The 23,957-nt window shown below is 46.5% G+C and overlaps 2 protein-coding genes across 2 annotated transcripts; both read left to right on the top strand.

Moving 5' to 3' along the window:
* The first annotated feature begins 5,035 nt into the window (after nt 1-5,035).
* Nucleotides 5,036-5,852, top strand: LOC142560271 (protein lethal(2)essential for life-like). Its single transcript, XM_075672233.1, has one exon. The coding sequence runs from the start codon at nt 5,117-5,119 to the stop codon at nt 5,645-5,647; it is 531 nt and encodes a 176-aa protein (XP_075528348.1). The 5' UTR covers nt 5,036-5,116; the 3' UTR covers nt 5,648-5,852.
* Nucleotides 5,853-14,316: 8,464 nt separating this feature from the next.
* Nucleotides 14,317-15,804, top strand: LOC142560272 (alpha-crystallin A chain-like). Its single transcript, XM_075672234.1, has one exon. It carries the CDS (start codon nt 14,770-14,772, stop codon nt 15,460-15,462), a length of 693 nt encoding a protein of 230 aa, XP_075528349.1. The 5' UTR covers nt 14,317-14,769; the 3' UTR covers nt 15,463-15,804.
* Nucleotides 15,805-23,957: the final 8,153 nt, after the last annotated feature.

The following is a 23,957-nucleotide window of genomic DNA, read 5'->3' on the forward strand; positions in this document are numbered from 1 at the left end:
CTCGCACTTCATGCCCCAGTTGGTTCAATATGGACATGGTTGGTTTCGTGGGCATCACCTTTGGCAGTCACTTTTGCGGGCCTTTCCACACGCGTAGCTAGCAATTTCATACATTTCCGACCATGTGAGCACGTATGCTGGTCAAAGTCCCGTTCACGCCAAATCGCATCCGAGGAAGGCCACAAGCACAGTTTGCCCACGGTTGCAGCAGGAAAAGACGGAACGGCGAGCACCAATCACAGTGCGTGTAAATTCAGAGTCTATGTTGCTATGTGGACTGCAGGAGCAAATGCTTACCTCGAGAGACTGCTTCCCAGTGCAACTGACCAGGATGCCACATCTGAGAAACCTAACACTGTAACTCCAACCCAGTGAGATAACAGCGAAATGAAACTCTGCAATCAATCACCACATAAGGTTCAGACAATACATTATACATTGGCTAAGATCCATACGGCAACAGTGAGCATTCACATACACAGGTCTGTTACGGCACATTCAGTTGTCCGACTACAGGCATAATGCTTGCCTTCATCGCACATGGCAGTCTGGTAACGAGTGGCAACCAGCAGCATAAGCATATTGAGCGGCGTGCCCCACCTGTATGCACTGACAGTCAGTGTTGAACATAAGCAACATGCATTATGAGGCAATTGGCTGACTCGGGCACCTGCTGCCATGGTCAACACAGTGACACGGACTACTTGGCATTTTAGCGTTAACTCCTTTCCAATCTGCACCTATCTTTTCTTTCGGGGACCGCTAATGTGTGGCTCACACTTGGTGCTCCACTTTGTTTCAATAGGGACATGGTCGGTTTCTTGCACATCACCTTTGGCAGCCACTTCTGTGGCCCTTTCCACCCATGTGGCTATCACCTTCATACAACCAGCCATGTAAGCATGTATGCTGGTTTCCGTTCACACCAATCATGGCTGAGGAACGCCAAAGCACGATTTGGCCACGGCCACAGCAGAAAAGAATGAAAGCGGAGCTCCAGTTACGGTGTGTGTATATTGGGCGCCTTTGTCACGGTGCAGACTGCAGGAGCAGGTGCTTACCTCAAGAGGCTGCTTCCCAATGCAACTGACCAGGCCCCAACATCTGAGAAATGCATCACGGCGACTGCGCCCAAGTGGGACAGCAGCGAAACCAGGTTCTGCAATTGATTACTTCAGTGTAGCATGTGCAAAGACCCAGGCTATCGAGCAAGAAGAGTAATCCTCAACGAGACTAGGAATTAAATATGGGAATGAGAAAGCTTCTATTCAAAAAAGGAGCCACTCTGCTCTGCAAGCAATGCAGGCCAAAAACAATAAGAAAAGTCAAATGCCGCATCAACTATTTCAGGAGGAATTGCAAATGGCAATGTATACTTGAAAATACTGCTACACATACGTTATGCTACTAGACAGTGACTGACAGTATGAGCAAAGAAATAGTTGACCTTTAAGTTTGGATGAGGAAGAAGAATGATCTCTAACAAGAACGGGGAATGAAAAAGCTTGCATTCATAAAAAAAATCTATAATTGACACAAATGGAATTTGATATGGCCAGGAAGCTGGTTAAGAAAGGGCAAACTGATGGAACTCTTTTTGGCCAGCATCGTCTGTGCTTGTTCAGAGGTTTCAGGCGCATCTGAACACGAAGAATTTTTAGAAAGTCTTTGTTGAGGTACCTGGATGACTCGGCCAATATCTGTGCTGGTAAAATGATGGCTGAAACTCTTTATGTCTTGACGCAGTCCTCCGTAGAGTTGATATCTCATCCAAATACTTCTGCATCCGCTTCTTTGTTTATGATGTAAAAGCCTTGCAAATTCATCTCCAGCCCCTTCCTGTTGGTGTAGATGTGGGGTCCTGTGATGAGGACCAAGATGTGCTTTGGTGCAGGTTCTGTTGGAGCAGAACAGTAACACTATTAGAACTACGTTGCATTCTTTTTCTGCACTAACATGATGCACCGCTCCACTATTGCAAAAGTAAGTGCCCTGAAGTAAACCAAACTGAACAGCAAGAACATTTGGAACCAACAAGTACGAAACATGGGTGAATCATCATGCCTACAACAGTTTAATACATTAAATTCCGTACTTTTACTTCAATTTACCAAAAAGTTATTCGGTTTTGTGGGCGAAAGAAGTTGCCAACGGGCTAGAAAAAAATATGTATGTCAGTATGCATATATAACTTCGACTCTTTCGTGGTCAATGCACATTGCATACATATGCGCCAATGCTTCAAGATCATTAGGGTACATAAGACGCAAGTTACGTAATTCTACTAAAGACATTCATAAACTAGCTTATATAACGTTTGTTCGACCTCAGCTTGAATGCACCGCATCCATCTGGTCTCCTTATCCGAAATACTTATCTAAAAACTTGAAATCATTCAAGATAGGGCTGCACATTTTATTTCACATTGTTATGACTATAACAAAAGCACAACACAAATTAAGCTCGAACTCTCACTAAAGCCCTTGCATGATCGTCGTGTATTAGCACTGCTATCATTATTTCATAAATACGTCCATAATACAGCACCATCAGTTCTGCCTCTTGAAACTCCTCATTACAGGTCACACTGGTTGTACAGTCAGTTCAATTTCATGCGCATCTATGGAAAGACTGATTTATATAACTACTCCGCTCTTCCAAGAGCCATTCGCCTTTGGAACAATCTCCCTAACACCATCGCTTATGAGAGTGACCAAGAAAATTTCTGGCATCTTCTAACAACGCATTTTTCAAGCTCTACATAACCTAGTGTGTTATTTTTCTTGTCTTTCCCATTATTGATGTGCTACTATACCTTAAATAATACTTTGTTATAGTCCTGCTTGCTCTGTAATTCTATTGATATTTTACTTTGTGAAAGTTTCTTGTTCGGTTACCTCCTGCGTTCAAAAGCATTCAGTTTGTCCATTGTACAATTTTAACACCATATTATTGTATGTTAGTGCATTTCTTTCACTGTATTTTTTGTATGTGTATTCACATATGTATTCTAATTATTGTATAATCTTCGAGTGTACTTTCTCCCCTTACACAATGCCTCTAGGGGCCTGTAAAGTATACATATATATTTATAAGGCTACTCAGTCGCCTATGGCCACGGCTACGACGGGCATGTGCCACGCGTTCCGATATCACTTTCTCTTTCTTTCGTGACTGTGTGCGAACAACAGCCCCGCAACTAAAGGTTTGTTTCGGGGTACGTTCGATTCGCCTGCACCACCTGAACCAGTTCACGAGGTGCTACACCGTGCCATTGGTTTCAGGGGTGCAGCAATGGCGCCTGCTCAACCACGACGTTCGTTTCAAAAGGTGCAGGGCTGGTTCATAATATTGCTGCACTCAATCGACTGTCGGTGCCGACTTAGTGCAGGCGTACAGGTGCTAAGCAGTGCCCGGCCGCGAGTAGTTAAAACCCCACTTACGCACGTCTGATGTGTCTACGCAAATGCGGTGTGCATTTACGCCCCAGAATTTACGCCCGATCAGTTCAGGACCTCTCAAACTTGCACACTCCGTGCACATTGGTCTGACATAGAATAATGCCTGCACCGGGTCTGCACCTTTGCATTCGTTTCGAGTGTCTCGCTGGGCCTGCACTTCCAAGAATCGAGCTGCACAATTTCTGAACTTCTCTTCGCTTCTCGTGAACCGCCATGAACTGGTTCATAGCGGTGCAGGCGAATCGAACAGGCCCCGAGCGGAAACGGCAACGGAAGGCCCTGACTGCCGATATATAATGCAGGATCTAGTTCGCTAGCGTGTCTCCGCCTGTAAGTTGAGACGATTACATAACGATCCAAGCAACAATGTTAAACGGCTCAGCAGTATTGCCATCCCTAGACGCAGCAGAATCCAGCTCCCGCTTCGATTAGAGTGTACTAGCATAGGATAAAGAAGTACTAGTTTCGATGCATACGTGTTCGGCACTGTTCACGACCGAAACCTAGCTTTCGGGCTTGCATCTCCGCTCGCAAGCACGTCACTTCACCCCAAGTTAAATAACGCGAGATAGCGAAGCGCAATAAACTAGTTTTATTACAAAATTAGCATCCGGCTTAAGCGTACGAACCAGTGAACATAGAATGAAGAGAGTGTCTGCCGTGCACGCGAACATACCCGTAAAAATTTTAAATCCAGACTCGGAGGTCACTAGTGAGGTCGATGATGCTGAATGTTATTTTGCGTTTATAATGACAAAAAACAACGAAGTTACTAATAAAGACTGCAATGCATAATTTGTACTCTTTGTCATGTAAGAAAACGCTTCGATAAGTATTCGAGAAAGTTTGTAACATAGAGATGTGGTTCTATTAACTCATGATAACTCTATGATTTGTAGGTTAAAATGGATGGTGGATGGAAGCGAGTCCCCTTTGGAACGGGGTGGTGGATTGCGCCACCAATGCCTCCTTTACTAGATGCATGCCGCGTTGTCCGGTAGCTCGGTTCCGGGCCCTCTCTCTTTTCTCTCCTCCGCGAAAAGGCAACGAGCGCCTCTCATGGCAGACGTCTGCAACTTGCAATCACGTGCTGCGGCCTCTGAGATTAACAAGGCATCTGTTACCGTCTCGGAGGCCTGCGATAACGCCCGCTAACAGACGCCCGTGCATATAACGCGCCGGCGGATACATTCAGCCGTCGCTGCCACATCCGCCAGAAGTTCAAAAGGCAACGAGCGCCACCTCGCGGAATTTATGCTGAACGAACTTTAACTAAAGGAACCACCAATACAATGGGAAAGCGAGCAACGCGGCGGGCACCACCAAGCTCTTACTATTATACTGCTTAATGTCCTACCTAGGTTAAAAAAAAGAAGACGATAACTTTCCATGATCAAATTTTCTGACCCCTATACCTATAGTGAACTTTTGTTTTTGTACGTCTCCATTTTTTTTTTTCTCCCACTCGTCTTCCGCGTCTTCCAATGTTCTGGAGGTTGTTGCTCCCCCGCGTTTCTCGCCGATTCTCGAACTCTCTCGAACGCGCCTCTCGAAGCAGACGACGCGCTCATAAAAGGGGCGTCTGCTCGCGCCGCCGGTTCAGATTTGCATCGCTCTCGCACTGAAAGCGCAGAAGAGCTTGTGAGAGAGACAACATGGCACTGTTGCCGCTGCTCAACCGTGGTTCCTGGGGCCCCTCTGACTTGGTGAGGCGTTTCTTGAACGACGACTTCGGCGGTTCCTTCCTGGACGGCGAGCTTTTCGACCCGCCTTTCTACCACCAGCGGTTCTACATCCAGCCGCAGCACCAGCAGCCGTCAGCCGCCGTCTGCCCCGCCCAGCAGGGCACTTCTGTCGCCTGCACGCCGGACAAGTTCGCCATCAACGTTGACACCAGGCACTTCTCTCCGGAGGAGATCACCGTGAAGACGCAGGACAACTGCGTCGTCATTCACGCCAAGCACGAAGAGAAGTCCGACGACCGCGGCTGCTACGTGAAGCGAGAGTTCACCCGCCGCTACGTCCTGCCCGAAGACGTAGACCCCGAGTCAGTGAAGTGCCAGCTCAAACCCAACGGACTGCTGTCCCTGGAAGCACCGAGAAAGAACGCGCCCAAGGAGCAGCCCAAGGCCATCCCGATTGAAGTGAAGCACGAAGGCGCCAGCGGCGACGTCGCTAAGAAGTGAGCTAGCGCGCATAGCGACCCTAGTCACTTGTGTGGTGAGAACGTTCTTGGGTTCTGTCGTAAACTGCCCGGTGCCTGTTGCGGAGAGACCAAACCGAAATCTCCCCCATTTGTACTGCCTTGATTTTTTTTTTTTCTACTAGTTGAGAGGACTGCTGCATCGTTCCTCTGTACTTCGTACGCGAATAAACATGTGAAGCATCGTTTTCGCTGAAACCCGGCTTCATTTTATTGTCTCAGACATCACAGCTGTTCGGAGCGCTTGTGCGGAAGTAACCAATATTTCGTTGCGTCCATTCAGACTGCATAATGACGTATGTGTGTATTAAGCAGTTTGCATGTGCGATAGGTGAAGTTCTAAAATAGCATGCGTACGTTGGCAACATTTTAATGTTGCCCGGTGTGCCTCCCCCCTTCGCTACGTCCCTGTTTCGGAGCGCAGTCGATAACATATACCATTATGAAGCTCCAGCGCGCACACAACTCGCGAACTCTCCCAACTTTCAGTACTTTTTTCTATATGTAGCAGCTTTCTTTTTTTTTTTCTTTAGCTGCACCAAATATTTAGTATTTGCCGATGGCAGATACAGTGGCGTAGCTAGGTCATCTGGCAGCCGGAGCCCTTAGCTCTTTTGTCACCCCCCGGGTGTAGTCGAGGAAGGCGAGGATATCTACAATTTTCGGGTGTCTTCAGACGTATGACACCTCCCGTTGCTACGCCACTGGGCAGATAGCACATTTCTAGCTGTTGAGCTAAATTACTCGATGACGTGGCCCATATTACACCCACAAGAAATCAAAATGCGTAATTGAATATTTAGCACAATTAGAGTGACTTTTTAACAGCTTGCTTTAGGGCACGCATTACAACCTGCGAATCGTAGCCAGCGAGTTCGCGAGGCATATCCTCTCAAAACGAAAATTTTCGGGACCACACACACACACACCAGTGTCGAGATACTAATTTTCAATTTCCGACGACGAAATGCATTGGCGTTCCAGTTACTGTTGTGCTTCAGTGCATGAAGTAACCTTTTATTATCAAAGAAATTGGAACAACCGTGTATTTTTGCTGAAAGTTTGACGCCTATCTCGAAAACGGTGCCATCCTCACTATTCGTTCAAAGTCGATGTGCCTCGCGAACAGACATTAGCTGCAATTCGTATATTGAAATATGTGCAGTAAAGCAATTAACGAAAAAGTTAATTCGCGTAATTCCGTTACTTATTCAATTAAGCGTGTTGATTTCTTGTAGAATGGCCACCTCATCTAATAATTTAGCTCAGTGATTAAAATGGTGCCATCTGCCACATGCAGCTTTCTTTTTTTTTTTTAACTTGGTGCATCTAAAATAAAGCACCATATATATATATCGCAGCTCGGGGATGCGCGCTCGAAGCTAACCCGAGAGGTGTTACTCGATGCATTACTTGGATACATGTAGTCACGTGCTCTTCGAAGACAGTATTCGCAGGACTGAAGTCAGCATCTTCTGTGCTTCTACGTCATTTCGGTAGGGTCTCACGCGGCCCCTTGAAGCTCAACGGAAGCGCTTACAGGTATTAGAACGGGAAAGAGGGAATGTCGACGGAGCTGTGTTCTTGCAGCATCTCTACATTGTCTGCTGCGTAAATAACTATTACCCCCCCCTCCCCCCTCCCCCGTTTCGCATCTCCTTACTTTATTAGTGAGGTTTATTTTTCGTTATTTTGGTTCTATCCGCTATTTTCATGGTTCATGGACTTTGGATAGGATAATTTCGCCAGTGTCATGTCAGCGCCATCGTGTGCAACTTTGTTTCTATGCGCGTTCTATGGTCTAGGCGCGAACAGGAAATAACTAATCGGAAATCATGTTACTTGTAGTTACCTGAAAGTGAGACACCTGATAGCGTTTTAGCCACTTTTTAAGCATGAAGTAGTCTGAAGTGTACCTACCGTTTCGGATTCGGAATTATGCCACTGTTACAAGCGTAGGTGAACCCGGAAACTGAACCACACATGAGAGTAGTTTCGGAATTGTTCGCGTTGTATTCGATTCAGGCAAGTTTATCTGCACCTTCTGCACCTGTTCACGGTGCACTGCACCTAGGCTTTCGATTCCCCGAGGTGCAGCGGTGCACCCTGCACTCTCGTGCTCGAAGGGTGCAAGGCAAGGTGCACCTTTTTTTATTAATTGAACAAACCTTATGCCGAGGGTACCTTCCCCGTTATTAGGGCCAGTGGCGTAGCTAGGTCGTCTGGCACCTGGGGCCCATAGGTCTTCTGTCACGCCTCCCTCCCCCCGGGTGTAGCCTGCGGAAAGGGTGTCTTGAGACTTATATGACACCCCCCCCTCCCCACTGGCTCCTTGCATCCGGGGCCCACGGCCCCCCGGCCCCCCCCCCCCCCCTTGCTGTTGCTACGCCACTGATTAGGACACTCTAAGAGCCTTTCTGCCTCTAACGAGATATTGCTTATAACGAAATTCGTTTCCTGTCATGCTCACTTCGCTTTAACCAGGGTACACTGTATGTAGTAGTAATCGGAACTACGGACAAGCAGGCTGCCTTGTTCACGCTACCAAAACTGATCACATTTCTACGACAGTTGTGTAGTTGTGTGTGGCAGTAGCTTCACGGGTCACCGTGCAGGGTGTTCTGTGGTCAGTGTACCTCGCATCTCAAAATATGGCCTTCGACGAGTCGATCGTCTGGTCACGACAAATGAAGCTCGGCTGCGGAGCGTAGCCTCCGTCACGCGTGGAACAAACGAGACGCACCGGCGGTTTCTGCGCCAGACGCTGCAGCTACGTGAAGTTGCAGGCCTTTGTTTGGCTTTTTGATGCGCGTGCTTCACGTTAGACGAGCGCTGCGTGGTGCCGCCTCCTCTTTCCCTTCCTCGTTTTGCTCTTGTAGAACGGTACGGCCAGGGTCAACAAATGCAGCGACGCCGGGCCTGCACTTGTACGAACCCTCCTCTCCCCCCTCACCCCTTTTGTCCGTGCTTTTGCAGACTTCCCTTACCACACAGCGGCCTTCCGTTTCCGTCTGCTTGTTTTCGTTTCGTCTGGATCATTTGTACCGCGTTTAGTCGCGTACTACACCGCTCCTTTATACAAAATTGAACTCCGGGTTCTTACGTGCTAAAACCACGATTCGATTACGAGGCACGCAGTAGTGGGGGCTCCGGATTATTTTGGCCACCAGGGGATCTTCAACGTGCCCCCAATGCACAGGCCATGGGCATTCTTGCATTTCGCCCCCACCGAAATTGCGACCTCGTGCTTAGCAGCGCAACGTCATAGCCGCTAAGCCACCGCGGCGGGTATGTTCGAAATTGTAAGCTGAGAGGCAAGTGGCCGGAGCTGTATCAGAATGTTTCATAACTGTGAGCATTTTTCTTTTGTAGTTATTTTCACTCTCCGCGTGGTAATGTAAGCGACGGTGTTAGACAATAAGTCAATACCGCTGCTTGTGGTCTTTGCTTCTGCTCTTTGTTTCCTGTCTAATGTTCTACCTAATTAATGACAGACGAACTTACACCTTTGTTTATAGTTTAAGACAATTCAGAACGCAACGCCGCAAACTAATTGCACGTCAGAGAGAGCGACTATCTCAGATGATTTAAGACGTATCCTAGATATTGCATACAACTGTATATAACGATTCCTGCCGTGGCTCGGATCGCACAGAAAATCGAACGAAGCAGAGAAATGTTCTAGAGGGAACATAAAGGTGTACTTCAACAGGCAGGGACTATAAAGAAAAAAAAGGAAAAAAAAGGAGAAGCAGCATGGTAACAGCGTTTCGAACAAAGCAGATGACACTACAGTTGGCACAACTTATCTAAGCCTTGAAACAGACGACAAAAGAAGATTCGCATCGAACTCTAGAACAATCCTAGTCGTCTGGAATACTCTCGCATGCGCTATATATATGAACTATATGTAGAGTTCGTTCCACCTGCCTGCTTACCAAAGAAAAACATGATAACATTGTGCTTTTATTTTTTGGCTAGGGGACGACAAATATCAGTAGAACACACACACACACACACACACACACACACACACACACACACACACACACACACACACACACACACACATATATATATATATATATATATATATATATATATATATATATATATATATATATATATTTGTGAATAGCAAAAGTAGCGAAAAAATGCGAACACCATGGCAAAGACCTGATAATTGTGTCCTGTAAATTGTGTTCTCTGTGTGTGTTTGTGTTTTTCACAAGTTTTACAATGAGTGGATATCAACTAGAGGGGCATTCGCCTTGGGGAAGTGGAAATAAAGAAAGTATTCGCCTGCCGCTGATGACGATCATGATGATAAGGATGAAAGTCATCGCGCCTTCCCAACGTCAGCGCTCTGGGATTTTTCTATGCCAGAAATTGGACACAGTTACTGTAAAGTAAAATTTGCCAGTGGGGGCGCTCTGCAAATGGGATAGTCCGGTGCGCCTGTACTTTGAATAATCCCGTCTAATTAGTAAGCACTAAAGCCGTGGGATGAAAATAAATAAGTTCAATTAAAAAGAATACTGTGGATAAAGCGATGTTTTGAACAAAGCGACCATAGCCACGAAGGTGTACTGTATTTATGCTCAGTGTGGTAAGACGATTAGCGCCCGGTTATAGCCTCTGTTATTCATCTCTGTAGCCCTGTTTCACAGAGGAAACGCAACGCCATATCACTCTGTCGATTTTGATATCCTGACAACGCTACACCTACGAACATTCGTCGCATTCCCCAGACGTCAATGTATACTACGATTCTGACGCTCGCAATTAAAAGGAAGCTTTAACTCTATATTTTTTTTTCATATTTGCCATACACGCAAGACTCAGAGATGATGTCGTTAGAGAATTAGAATAACGTTCGTTGCAGTTAACAGAGCAAGCTGTGTTCAACATACTGTATTCGGAAGCAAAACTTAATTTGAATTGGGATCTACGTGCCCACGAACTGCAATTTCAGCGACGATCGAAGCAAACAGCTTTTGCATGACAAGCGCTTTCGAGTGGCATCGCTGCAATCTTCTGCACACAGTGTGCATTTTCTTTGTACACACGCGGTTAGCCCTCCAGGGCCCTACACTAGCCGGCGGCATCGACGCCGCGATAAAACCAAAGAGCTCGCGCCGAGAGACGTGCATATGTGGCAAAAGAAAAACACCAAACGATGTTCCCTCGCTATCTTTAGCATGCGGCGTCGCCTCCCCCCTGCCCTTCCCGCCAGGAACGCGCAGCGATAGCGGGATCACTGCCCTTCTTATGGCGCGAAATGGTCCCTCCCCATCCACTCCTCACCACGGCAGCTGCTTGTTTACCGACGTGCGTCAAGGACGGACCCCGGCGTCCAAAACAGACGATCGAGTGCACCGGGCAGTTGTCTGCTCACGGTTGGTGGCGACGAAAGAATGACAGGGCGTGGCATATGCGCGTACCTGAATATATATACGGAAATTTTCGCTCACGGACAACTCCGCCGACGTCGACACCGGATTTTCGAACACAGCGTTGATGTGCTGCCAACCAATTAGAATCGCTTATTTCCGTGACGTCAAGCTATCTCGCGTGCATAAGACGGCTGTTTTCTCCAGATATGTCCTTCTGTCACTGGTTTTAGGAAGAAACCAGGACGTCCTGGTAAATTTTATGGGTTATCCTAACGATCAGTTCTCAGTCACAGGCAATATTTTCGCTTGAAACAACCAGCCTTTATTTTCCATTTAGCCTATAACGCTTACATTAGGAGTACAAATTCATTATACTGTGAGTGTGCTCCCTGCAACTGGATCGGCTTTTTCTCACAGGTGAAGGGCAGACAGGCGCACTGTGTTTTTGTGGGTTGAGCTTGAATTCTTATAGGTTGGTGCCGACTGTATAGAACGGTTTGTTGGGAGGCGAACTTTACTGTACGTGCCACGTGGACCTGCTCTGCGTGTGATGCGCCCAGCCATGAATATGAGCTCCACTATAACCTCCAAATGTATATTTTACAATAGAGCGAATTCGCAGTAACAACGTGTCATTATTCATTCGTCTACGGCCGCTAAAGCGGCATATATATACTTAACCACTCCATCTATATATATATACTATATAGACGAAACTGAAACCGGCTTCGCCAAATAGTCTTAACCGCACGAAACTTGTTTTTCTTCAGCGAGGCTGCGTAAATCTTTCGGTGTCGTCGCAGAGAGCTATTCCGGGGGTAACCGGAAGAGTCTGGCGTTGGTTAGGCGCCTGCCCCCCTCCAAGGAAAAACGGTAGATGTATGGGGTAGGGCAATGCAGGAGTGGATACTTAAAGGATGCGCTCAACCCAACGCGGTCTTCACGTATACCGTATGTAATTTTGCATTTGTGGAGCAAAACGAAACAAGAAGACACGAAAATGCCCGGAGTAAATAAACAAGATGTTATGCGGCGGTTGCGGGAAACCGCTCCCCCTCCCCCGCTTTTTTTGCCACGTGTTGTATGTCTGGAACATTCCATAATGTCGCGCGCATTTTTCTAGAGCGTCGTCAGTGGCATGCGGCATCTCAGACGCTTTCACACTGACGCAATCGCATTAACGCAACTGCGGGTCGTAATTAAGTTTTGAAATGAACACTCGTTTGTTCACTTACAAGTTTGTTTGGAATTACAGCCCACGCAGAAGCAAAATACGAACGAACGCATACGAACGAACGAATACTTTTCCTGCATTAAAAAAAAAAACTCGAATTAGTATTCAAGTGGTCGCAGTATCTTCAATTTGGCACGAAATCCAGAAAACTAATACTTCATTAATAGATATCCGCATAAAGGAGAACACACGCTGAAGTTGTACTGTCTTAGTGCACTTCGTAGATGGCCTTGTAGACATTGGGCAGCAGTAGCAGTGAAAGAAGCAGAAAAAGATTATATATAAAAAAGTAGTGACCTAGCTGGACGATCCATACAGATCAGTGGTATACCAGTTACGTATCGCGTTCGACAGTGTTGCGCAGCTTCGCCATCTGTAAAAACTCGCGTCCTTGGCTCCCTCTGCAAGCAGCAGAAGCAAGAACACCTCACTTAACAACCGCCGGCTGTGCTCAAACCGCGACTGGATGACGCAAAAGCCCGTCATGCATGCCAAGCACTGCCAGGCGTCGTAAAAAAGGTATGGGGCGGCGCCATTATCTTGCAGCCGTCCTTGCAGCGCACACGTCTGCTGCGCCACTGGATATAATTTGCAGACGTGAATGTATAAACAGAAGCAGACGTCTTCATTGCGTCAAGCCGTCTCCAGGAGGTGTGCTTCACCTTGCGTCGTCTGGATCATGTCTGGATGTGTAACCCTGAGTCTTTTTGTTGGCACAGTGCTTGGTACGAAGCAAAATAAATAGGGTGCATGTAAATACTACATCAAACTCGATTCTAGGCTGTGGAGCGGCGCCCAAATTGTTTCCTTGTTTGTTGCTTTTACACGTTACATACCCTCCCTACTTACCCCCTTCACCTCCTTTACCCACAGTATAAAAATAAAAGTACTTGATTCTACGCATCAGACGCTTACAGAGTGGCATGAGTGTGTATACGTCCCGATAAGGAAACGTGCCTGACGCTAATTTATTTATTTATTAATATACCTATACAGTATAGGGGGTAAATGAACGTTTGTACAAAAAATATTACATGTAATATTGCGCGCGTGGTAGAAAATTAGCACATCAAAAGTACAAAACACAGACAGACAAAGAATAATCATGTGCACACATGAACCGAACAATGAGCGTATTTCTACAACTTATGCATGGTGTCGCAAAACTGAAAAATTCGTCGCCAAAGGTAACAGGTAACCTCAACGACACCATCAAGAGCAGAAAGAAGTACGAATGTATACATATTTGTTTTTTCTAATTTTTTTACTGTGAAAGCAGTCCCGTGAAGGCACAGACACACACACACACACACACACACACACACACACACACACACACACACGCACACACACACACACACACACACACACACACACACACACACACACACACACACACACACACACACACACACACACACACACACACACACACACACACACACACACACACCTACACACACACACACACACACGCACACACGCACACACACGCACGCACGCACGCACGCTACGGTATCAGACACTAAGCTCGTACCGCGACGTAGCATAAACTTATCCGGAGCACACCGCTGGACAGAGTGACGGTTCTCAAAGCCTAAGTGCTGCTCTGAGGAATCACAGCTCAATAAGTCTATCGCCGAATCGTAAGTAATTCGATATGAGTTCAAAATGAGGCATTCTGCGAGTCTGCGCATCACGGACTTATTGGAGGTCCGCGGCTCTCTCGTGCCTTTAAACGTCAACAAAATTGTCACAAAATGGTAATTGAGAAATCTGGATCGGTAGCAGTCATTCGCACTTAGGGTAGACGCAAACAACGCATCATAATAACAGCATTGCTGCACAAAATCAAAGTTCACAATATACACGAAAGCAGCAATGTAGAGACACACAAGCGGGTACACCGCTGTAGTAAACATTTATTCGAACTGCCTAAATTTGAAACAATATTACGTCCTTTTCCAGGACCACCGAATCAATGGAGAAAATGGTGCTGCTCTGAAGGGGCTGCCGCCGGCGCACGCCGCTCTCTCGGATCAAGCGCGAAAAGGCTGTCGGGCTGAGGGGTCAACATGGGTCAACGTTATTGGTCAACGCGGCTAGTCGCTCTTCGCGCCAGTATATTCGCACTGCACGTCGTTGACGCGCGGATAGAAACATGATAAGAATAAAAGTGTATCACTACGCGAAGCATCCCGAAATTTCCAGACCATCAGCCGTCCCCTTTCCGGGGGTCGCGCAATTTGTAGCAGCCGACGCATGCAGCCGACGCAAACAAAGTCATGTGACACGCTCCAGCCAATACGATGTCACGCCAGCATTCGCGTCGACATCCCGGATGTTTCGAGAATTTGTAGCAGACGACGCAAGATAAAGAGAGAGATTGAGAGAGAAAGGCGCTTGCGTCGATGTTGTCACGTGACGCGCTTTGCCCAATCCACTGTCGCGCTGGCTCTCGCGTAAACGTCCCGGATGTTTCGAGAACTTTCGCGCAGCAGACAACGAGGGCTTATAAAAGCAGACGACGCAGCGCGGCGGGCAAGAATTTCAAACTCGACAGCGAAGAAAAGCATTTGCGCCTTTGGCTACGAAGGCTGTTCGTTGATTGCATTTTTCAACACGAAAGAGATGGCGTTGTTCCCGCTACTATACCGAGACAACTGGGGGCCGTCGGAATTGGCACGCCGCTTCTTCAACGACGACTTCGGTCGAGTTTTACTCGACGGTGAGCTGTTTGACCCTCCGTTCTTCCACCAACGGTTCTATGTCGAACCTTACAACCGAGGCAGGTCGGACTCGACCCGGGCCGTAGCCGAACAGGGTTCGGCAGTATCGTGCACACCGGACAAGTTCGCCGTCAGCGTCGACACCCGCCACTTCGCTCCGGAAGAGATCACCGTCAAGACGCAGGACAACTGCATCGTCATTCACGGCAAGCACGAAGAAAAGTCGGACGACCGCGGCTGCTACATCATGCGCGAGTTCAGCCGACGCTACGTCTTGCCCGAAGACGTCGAGCCCGAGTCGGTCAAGTGTCACCTGAACCCATCGGGCTACCTGTCCTTGGAAGCTCCTCGTAAAAACGCACCCAAGAAAGAAGACACGAACAAGCCGATCCCGATAGAAATCAAACACGAGTCCAGCGCGGGCGGCGACAAAAAGTGAGCTTAATCTAAAACTTACCCAAGTCAGAACCAGCGCCTCAGTTTGCCTCTCTCGGCGTGCCGCGAACTTACGTGTCGTTCCTGTGAAAGAACTACTTCCTCCGTTCCACCAGTCGATCAAAAACTGAATGCGTACTCCTACCGTGGTCAAGCATAACAACCATAGACTTAGCCAAAGCAGGAAGATCTTTGTTTGTGAGCGGGTACTCGGCACTCAAAATATAACGGACTTGCATTCAAAACCTAACGGAGTGATAAGCATCGGTCGTCTTGCCGAGGCTGTTCATGTTGTACCTGTCATGTAGGCGTTAGTAGCTAATAAAGTTTCTGAATGTTCCAATTATTTCTGATCTGTGTGTAAACTTCTTGGCACAGTTGCGCAGGCTGAATTTAGCTGGCTTTTGTCGAAAAAACCTGCGTGACAGACAGCAGATCGGAGCAGACAGAAATGGTGTAATCGAAATGCGCCAAAGAAAATGTCCATAATATGGCCTAGAGACCAGCTTATTGTCGATATGGTGTCGGTGTAGTAGAAAAAAAACAAATTATGCATATAATATTATAAAGCTCATCACCTGCGATGAGCAGCCTGGTTTGCTAATTTGCAGTATAAGTAATAAATTATGCTCCTAAAAGCAATGCAAAGCACTGGCTATCGTGGTTCAGTTCATCAGGTTTGGAAAGCCCCATTACTTGCACGTTTGATATCTAATTACTCCACAGCATCCTGATGCGCTGCAGATTCGACTACAGGTAGGTACACATTAACATACATACATACATACATACATACATACATACATACATACATACATACATACATACATACATACATACATACATACATACATACATACATACATACATACATACATACATACATACATACATACATACATACATACATACATACATAGCCACCGGAAAGTGCGTGAAATAACCCAAGAATGCCAATCGCATTAAAACAAGGCTGCGCAGCGACTACGGAACCCTCAGGGGCGACCACGGAACGACGCTAAGGTATGGCTCAAACGCTTAGCTGCAAAAGAAATACCAATAAATAATTTATTTCTTTACCTACAAATGGCGCTACGATCATCACACCCGACTGAGGCAGGGGCGCCCTTTATTTCCACTGCTGTTTATGACGTACTACATGGTGAGGATGGAATGGGCCAGTACAGGCGGGTACAGTAGTAGAGCAGCACCTTCCAGGTTTGTTTTAATTTTTTTTTAATATTTGGGGTTTTACGTGCCAAAACCACTTTCTGATTATGAGGCACGCCGCAGTGGAGGACTCCGGAAATTTTGACCACCTGGGGTTCTTTAACGCGCACCTAAATCTAAGCACACGGGTGTTTTCGCATTTCGCCCCCATCGAAATGCGGCCGCCGTGGCCGGGATTCGATCCCGCGACCTCGTACTAAGCAGCCCAACACCATAGCCACTGAGCAACCGCGGCGGGTCAGGTTTGTTTTATGCGGACGACATTGTGTTGCTAGCTAACAAGCAAAGTGACATGCAACGCCTGGCTAATATCTGTGGACAGGAAGGCGAGAATTTAGGTTTGAAATTTAGCGTTAAAAAATCAGATGTTAGGTGTTCAATGAAAACAGTGAACAGACAGTGGGAACAAAGCGCCAGGAAATACCTTGGGTAAAAGAATATAAATGCCTCGGTATATGGATAAGCGAAGGCGATAACATGGAAACAGGAAAAATACACTAACAGTAAAGGGGAAGAGAAATGCAGCCATAATGGGAAGACAGAAGAGCGCTATGGAGATACAATAGGTACTAGGTGCTCCGAGGTATGTGGAAAGGTGTAATCGTTCCAGGACTTACTTTTGGAAATGCGGTTGTTTGCTTGAAATCAGGGGTACGTATGTACAGTCAGGATACGATGGAAACCAAAGGTCAGTGGGACGCCTCGCCTTGGGCGCTTACGGGAAGACTACAAAGGAAGCCGTACGTACAGGGTGATACGGGCTGGATAAGCATCTGTGATGTTATACAAGGTACACCCTTGTAATTTTTTAAACAATATTGCGCCAGCGTCGACCGCGCGGCGTGTCAGTGGCCCTGTAGCGATGAGGTGCAACCCTAAAGCCGAACAGCGCCGCAGAATACATTCGAACTAAAATTCGTCTTGCACGACCGCACATAAAGTTGCCAATCCTGCAGCCCTCGCCGCTACAAAGCCATTGACACGCCTTGCGGTCGACACCCGCATGACATTGTTAAAAAATTGCAAGGGTGTACATCACCGTAAGGCGACGTGAGAAAGTTACGATACGCCACGACTGACTTAGCGCAAGCGGCGCAGGTGCGAGACACTCCGTCCGACACAGCGGTCGCCCAATCGGGCGACAGTGCCCGCTGCTTCATCTATTTTATCGCGCCGGCAGCCAGTGTCCGAGCGTAAACAAACTCGACCCAACCCCGTAATGCCGGCACGCCTAGGGGCACACGCCTACAACACGCGCTAAAAAACCTCCTCCGTAGTGCCTAGGCAGTCGCAAAAGCCCCCAGATTTTCTCTCTCGCGCCCACTCTAATAACTCGCGCCTGCGCACAAACGGCTAGCGATCCCTCAAATCAACGTCTCGTCGCTAAACCGCGGCATTCATGAGGTGAAAAAATATCTGCACATGCGCCGAAGTAACACCTGACCTGACTGGTGAAAAACCACCTTCCTCCATGTGAAAAACGAAAGCAGGGCGCGAACTGCTAAAACTAGTCCTTTAATTTCAAATGAGCGCTGAAAGAAAAACGCTCAAGAGAGCGGAATGAGTGCTTGATCGCCTCGATTCAGCATGTTTGCATTTCGTTTGTTTGCGCTCGTATTAAATTACATTACATGTTCACAGCATAAATTATGTGCAGATAATCAAGAAGAGCGTGAAGTGTTGATTTACTTGCATTTCATAAAAGAGTGGAAGCACTTGACGGGTGAACAACACGGAGACGGAGCCGAAGACTCCGCGAGTCGTGTTTCGCGCGAGCCTAGGTGATTGCTTGCGCTTAATTCCGTTTGCTCTGTGAATTGTTTTGCTTGTAAGTGTGCTGCGTACACATAGCGGTTTCGCGATGAATTAGAAGTTGATATTTACAGAAATGGTAGCTTAGAAGACATACTGCTCGAATATGTAGTTTTCCCCCAAAAAATCAACTTTTTTGCGATTTTTTGGTTTTCAAAGGGCGCCCCCCCCCCCCTCCCCCTAGGTCTGGGTGGTACTCAAAGTAAGCTGCAGGATTGTGTGGGGCAGTTACACACAGACTGACTTTTTTGGCATGCTTAGCAGCATGCCGCGCTCTCGGCACTAAGGCTGATAGGCTAGCCGCTACCTCCATAAGGCCAATCAGGCTGGAGGGGCTGGCAGATTGGTTCAGAAGAGGATAATTCCATCAAGACAATTTTCAAGTTATGCTAGCTGATCTTGACCTCACCGGTCAGAGAGGCCTTGGGATTCAGCTGGCACTGCTCCCCAGTGTCAAGAAAGCCTACCTCCATGGGCTCAGGTGGAGCACTGGAAGAGTCAGGAGCCAGAGGAGAAGGTGGCTGTCTTTCCAGCACAGTTTTTGTGAAATATTCCTTGTACCGAGCCATACATTTGCAGCAGGGCTCTAGGAAGTGGAGGACAGGGTCAGGTCAGCAAGGCCATACTAACATCTCCCCATCAACCAGAGATGGCGTATACCAGCACCAGTGAATTGCATCAACCTAGTTTACACCTGAAAACTATGCACAGCGAGACAATTTTTTGTTAGATTCTACCTAGATTACCATGTCCCTTTTTTAAATATTACACACGATCCAGAGTAGGCTGCATGCGGACTGCTGCAGTCATGGCACTTTGTGAATGCATTCGCAGTTTTCAAATTTATATTGATGTTATCAGCACGTTGCACATTGAGTTTCCCATGACAGGAATGTGAGCCATTCCCATATCGCTGGCTTTTGAAACATCTACTTGAGTTCAGAATGAATAGCCTAACTGGACAGCTGAGGAAAGCTAAGCTGACTCTCTCATGCAAGCATATTCGGTTAAGGTGAGGACTAGATCGTTGTGCTTATCTCCATTGCTTGCCTTTTTGTTGTTATGCACCGAACCGCAGTGACCACTTGGTCAAACAATGCGTCTATAATGACTGTCTTTCTGATTTAACAAATCTCTTTTAACTAGGTTACAGAAAACGAAAACAAGAGTGTGAGGACCATGCTAAGATTGCATGTGCCATTATGCATGTCATGTCTTCCCTTCCAAATATTTGAAAATAAGTCATTGTTTCTTTTATATTATCTGGGGGGAAGAAACGACACTGAAAGGGTTAAGGATGCATAAAAATTAAAGGGTCCTAAATCCATGAGAACAATGTTTTATTATAAAGCAATTTTCAAGGTTCTCAAAGGTCTGCACGGATCTTTACGAGCAAAAAAATTTCATACCAGTGCATTTAGTATCACTGAAACCAGTTGAATCATAGGAATAAAAAAAGTACATAGTAATTGCATAATTTCAATTCCTGAAAAAAGGTTGTTTTAACTGTATTCTATAGCAATAGTAAATAGCCACTCAAATTCTCTTGAAGTGTTCAGCACAATAAATGCGAATGAATTGAAATATTACATGCTATTAGTGCAAGTATTGAGATATCAATAATTAACAAAACTCAATCCCAAATTTTATTTAGTGCGCTGAAACGAACTCACACAACTGATTTGGTAAAGAGCAGTTAAATGCTTCAATGCAGAAAGAAGTGCTTGTCTGCAACAAAGAGCTAAAACATCATAATAATGAAAAGTGAAGACTTGCAATGTTTCATCCTAGTATAGAACTACAGGCCTACACATATGCTGAGCTTCCATGAAAAAAACTAAGGAAAACATGAGAAGCAAGAAGGAACAATGAGGAGTGCACACAACTCAGCGCTGCTGCACCGCACGTGTCAGGTGCACTTGTGGTGGCAAGGTGCCTGTTGAGGTGGCTTTTATGTCCGAAGGTTTGACAGTAGAAATAGCACTGAAACGGCCTCTCGCTTATGTGGGTTGTGCATGTGTCAGTTCAGTGCGAACTTCTGCAAGTAACTCTGAGGACATGAAGAGCCCTGACATGGTGTCTCCCCGAGTGGATACACAGGTGATCCTTCACTACGGACTTTGTGTGGTCAAGCGGGTGTCAGTACAGTGCAGACTTCCACGACAAGTTCTCAGGAGAGCACCTCAGGAGAGCACCTGAGGTTAAATAAAGCAGGCGGCGCAGGACCTCCAGGGCACCAAAGGGGGAGCGGGGGGGGGGGTCAAATCTACAACCAATAAATTGTCGTCTTTTTAGCCGGAAAGCGAGTTAGATTTTAAAATAGGTGCAACCAAACGTGTCATGTAAACAGCGCAATTTAATTTAAAAATATTATTAAATAGTTTATTTTTTCGCCATCAGAGTCAATGATCAACAAAGTTGTATTTTGGGCAAAGTTGGCTTTTTTCCGACGCAGATCTCGAACGTTTGCAAACTGATTAGGGAAGCCGAATCGACAGCGCTGTTCGCGCTGTCATTTTTGGCGCGTGTTTTCACGTCTACAGTGGATTGCGGGTAGGTTGTTTTGCGTTCTTATCAATGCATCGTTTCTGACACGTGTTCGACGAGTTTACGGCCTAGACGCGTGATCTTGCACGATCAGCTCGTCGAGATCAAACCAGTGATCAAACCAGTGATGCATGAGCTCGTTGGCGGCCATCAATTCGCCGCTGACGCACGTCAAATTTTCGTGCGAGCTTTTTGTTGCAATTTCTGATCACCTAAGCGCTTTGAAACCTTAACCTCCCGAGACCCGGCTATGGGGATGTGTCCAATATATTGAACACTACTGCTATTCGAAGGCATTCATCCTCATGAAGCCCCGCTGCCCAATGTGTTGAGCACCTGCTGGCGCCATCCATGTCGCATTGATGAGAAAACATTGGTCAAATTCCCGCAAAACAGTTTCAGAATGGCGGCATTCAATGTCGCGGCGTTTTGTGGCACCTGCTGGAGAACAAGGCACTGTTTTTCGGATCTTTTATTTTATATTAAAATTATTACAGCAGCGAACGCGCAGAATACGAACTTTAAATTGTTTACGCGCTTACCTTTACGCTTCCTTTGATTTCGCGTGTCCATTAAGTTGGACGCTGGGACTCAACCCGGTTATTTTGACCGCGCTTTGCCGATGGCCTTGTTATGAACAGGAGACAAGTACTATTGGTATTTAGCGGCTTGTGGACGAAATCGCGTTTCTTTTATAGCGAGGTTGCTAGCCTCTTGGTGGTGGGAATTTTTTGTGTCCATCCGTGAACAAAAATTATAATACTTACGTAAGCGAGCAAAAAATGCAATGATTCACATCCTCTTAAGGTGGCTACAAGCGCTCAACAAAGTTAAGCGAACAGTACATACATTCATTGAAATCACCCATGCAGCACACAGAACTGCATACAATAATTTTTTTCTGCAGGAGACCTGTTTTGCGTGTTTGATGAGGTGGCTGACGCGACTTTTATAATTGCCGAAAGCAAACGTTTTTGCACACGAGTTTGAGCGCTATGTGTGCTGTACGTCATTACATGCGGGTTCAACATATTGTCCCCCGTGTCCAACATATTGGACATTGTGCTTAGCTGAAACTATCACGGCTATTGAAAAAATATTTAACACTTTCACCTTCATAACCCCACTGACTTATTCTGAAGGTTTAAGAAAAATCTGTGCACCCAAATTCATCGCAGGTCTCGGGAAGTTATAACAGTCACCTTGAGATTCATGAATGTAGTTTTAGAAAGTGTTATGTCTTTTGCGGTCAAATCAATAAAGGGGAGTGTCTGTGCCATCAAGCACCATCAGCATTCAAGAAGGAACGATTGCCTGCATTATTGCGTGAAAGTACAACTCGTAATCATTCTGTAGCTGGTTTATAAGCATGGAGCAGTCCTAAGTGTACATTTTGGAGGTTCTGACTGGTGTCGCAGAAGTCGCTGGGCACGGTCAACCAAAGGCGTGAATGAGCAGGGCCCCAACGGACCGCCTACTCCGACTTACAGGATTGCTTTTGTGCCTCTCGACGTCTCTAATAATTTAAATTCCATACACAGACAAATTCTCAACACTTACCTTGATAATGTGGCTTCAGAAGGAATTATCAAAGTACGTTTCAACACCAAGAAAAACATAGTCACAGTGGAAGTAGCGACACTGGCTGCAGTAGAAAAATTTAAAACCGTGCGTATACCAGTACACATAGAAGTCTGGTTGTACATTGTGCATGGTGGTTGCGCTAGGGCAGGTGTTAATTCCGCTGTGCTGGCAGCCATGACATATCTTCATGTACAGTAAAAGAAATGAAATGCTTGAATTGCAGTGGACCCCATGAGGCCAATTCCAAGGATTGTCCTAAATGGAAAAATTAGATAAAAATACTGATGCAAATGAACAAGACAAGTATGTCCCACAAGGAGGCAGCAGCATCAGTGCAACACTGGAGGTGGAGGAATCCCGCCGTTGACGTAGACTAGCTGTAGGTCCAAATGAGAGCTCCCTGGCTCCAATTTCGCAGGTCCAGCGGAAGGTATTTGAATTGGCATCGATAGATCTCTCCGAACCATTGCTTCAAGCGAGCTGCGAAAGCCTGGGATCTAATATATGGCCACATTTGCCGCCGTGCACATGGGCCTTGGACTGTCAGCGCGAGCAAGGACATTGCACTGAACAATCAGCATCGGACTCTGTCATCAAGGCCATGCTGCGACGGATAATTGACGCCCTGCAGTTGCTGCTGTCTGGTATAAATATGCCAGTTGCGCTAACAGCGGCAAAGATTATGAGAGCTATTAATAGTCTCCTAGCTACGCTGCAGTAACTTATACCTCTGCTCGCGGAGATCACTGTGCTGTGAAGTGTACTCGTACACGTTGCACAGAAGCAGTATGCTGTGGAGCCCTTATCATCATCATATTCGCCATACCACCAACCTCCTTCCTCTTCGCGTTCTATCTCTGTTGTTCCCCTGGACCCCTTCCCCAGGGTGGAGTAGCAGGTTAGAGGCACTTCACTCAGGCCGACCTCTCCATCTTTTTGCCATTAAAGAATTTCTCTCTCTCTTTGCTTGAAAGAATGCCTCACTTCTGCGAGAGTTCACCTGCTCTATCAAGTGTGAGAAACAAAGAACTTTTGCATTCAGCTACTGCTAAAATGCAACTGTCTTGTCCAGGAATGGGGAATTGTATGACCCATATGTTACTTAGTTCCTAGTGTTCACATATCACTCCAAAAAATTCAATGCAACAGGTAGGTTGTGCATGTGGGAATGATTGAAGAATGCATACATTTTCAATAGTTCTGAATATCTGAGCATGCAACACAATAAGCGAGTTCTTTCTTAGTATGCATGTGCCACTGTCAAAATGCTGCACAAGAGAGAGGGCAGCACTGTCAATGTGTCATTATATGTCTCTTTACACATTC

The sequence above is a fragment of the Dermacentor variabilis genome, chromosome 10 (genome assembly GCF_050947875.1).
Source record: "Dermacentor variabilis isolate Ectoservices chromosome 10, ASM5094787v1, whole genome shotgun sequence".
Taxonomy (NCBI): Eukaryota; Metazoa; Arthropoda; class Arachnida; order Ixodida; family Ixodidae; genus Dermacentor; species Dermacentor variabilis.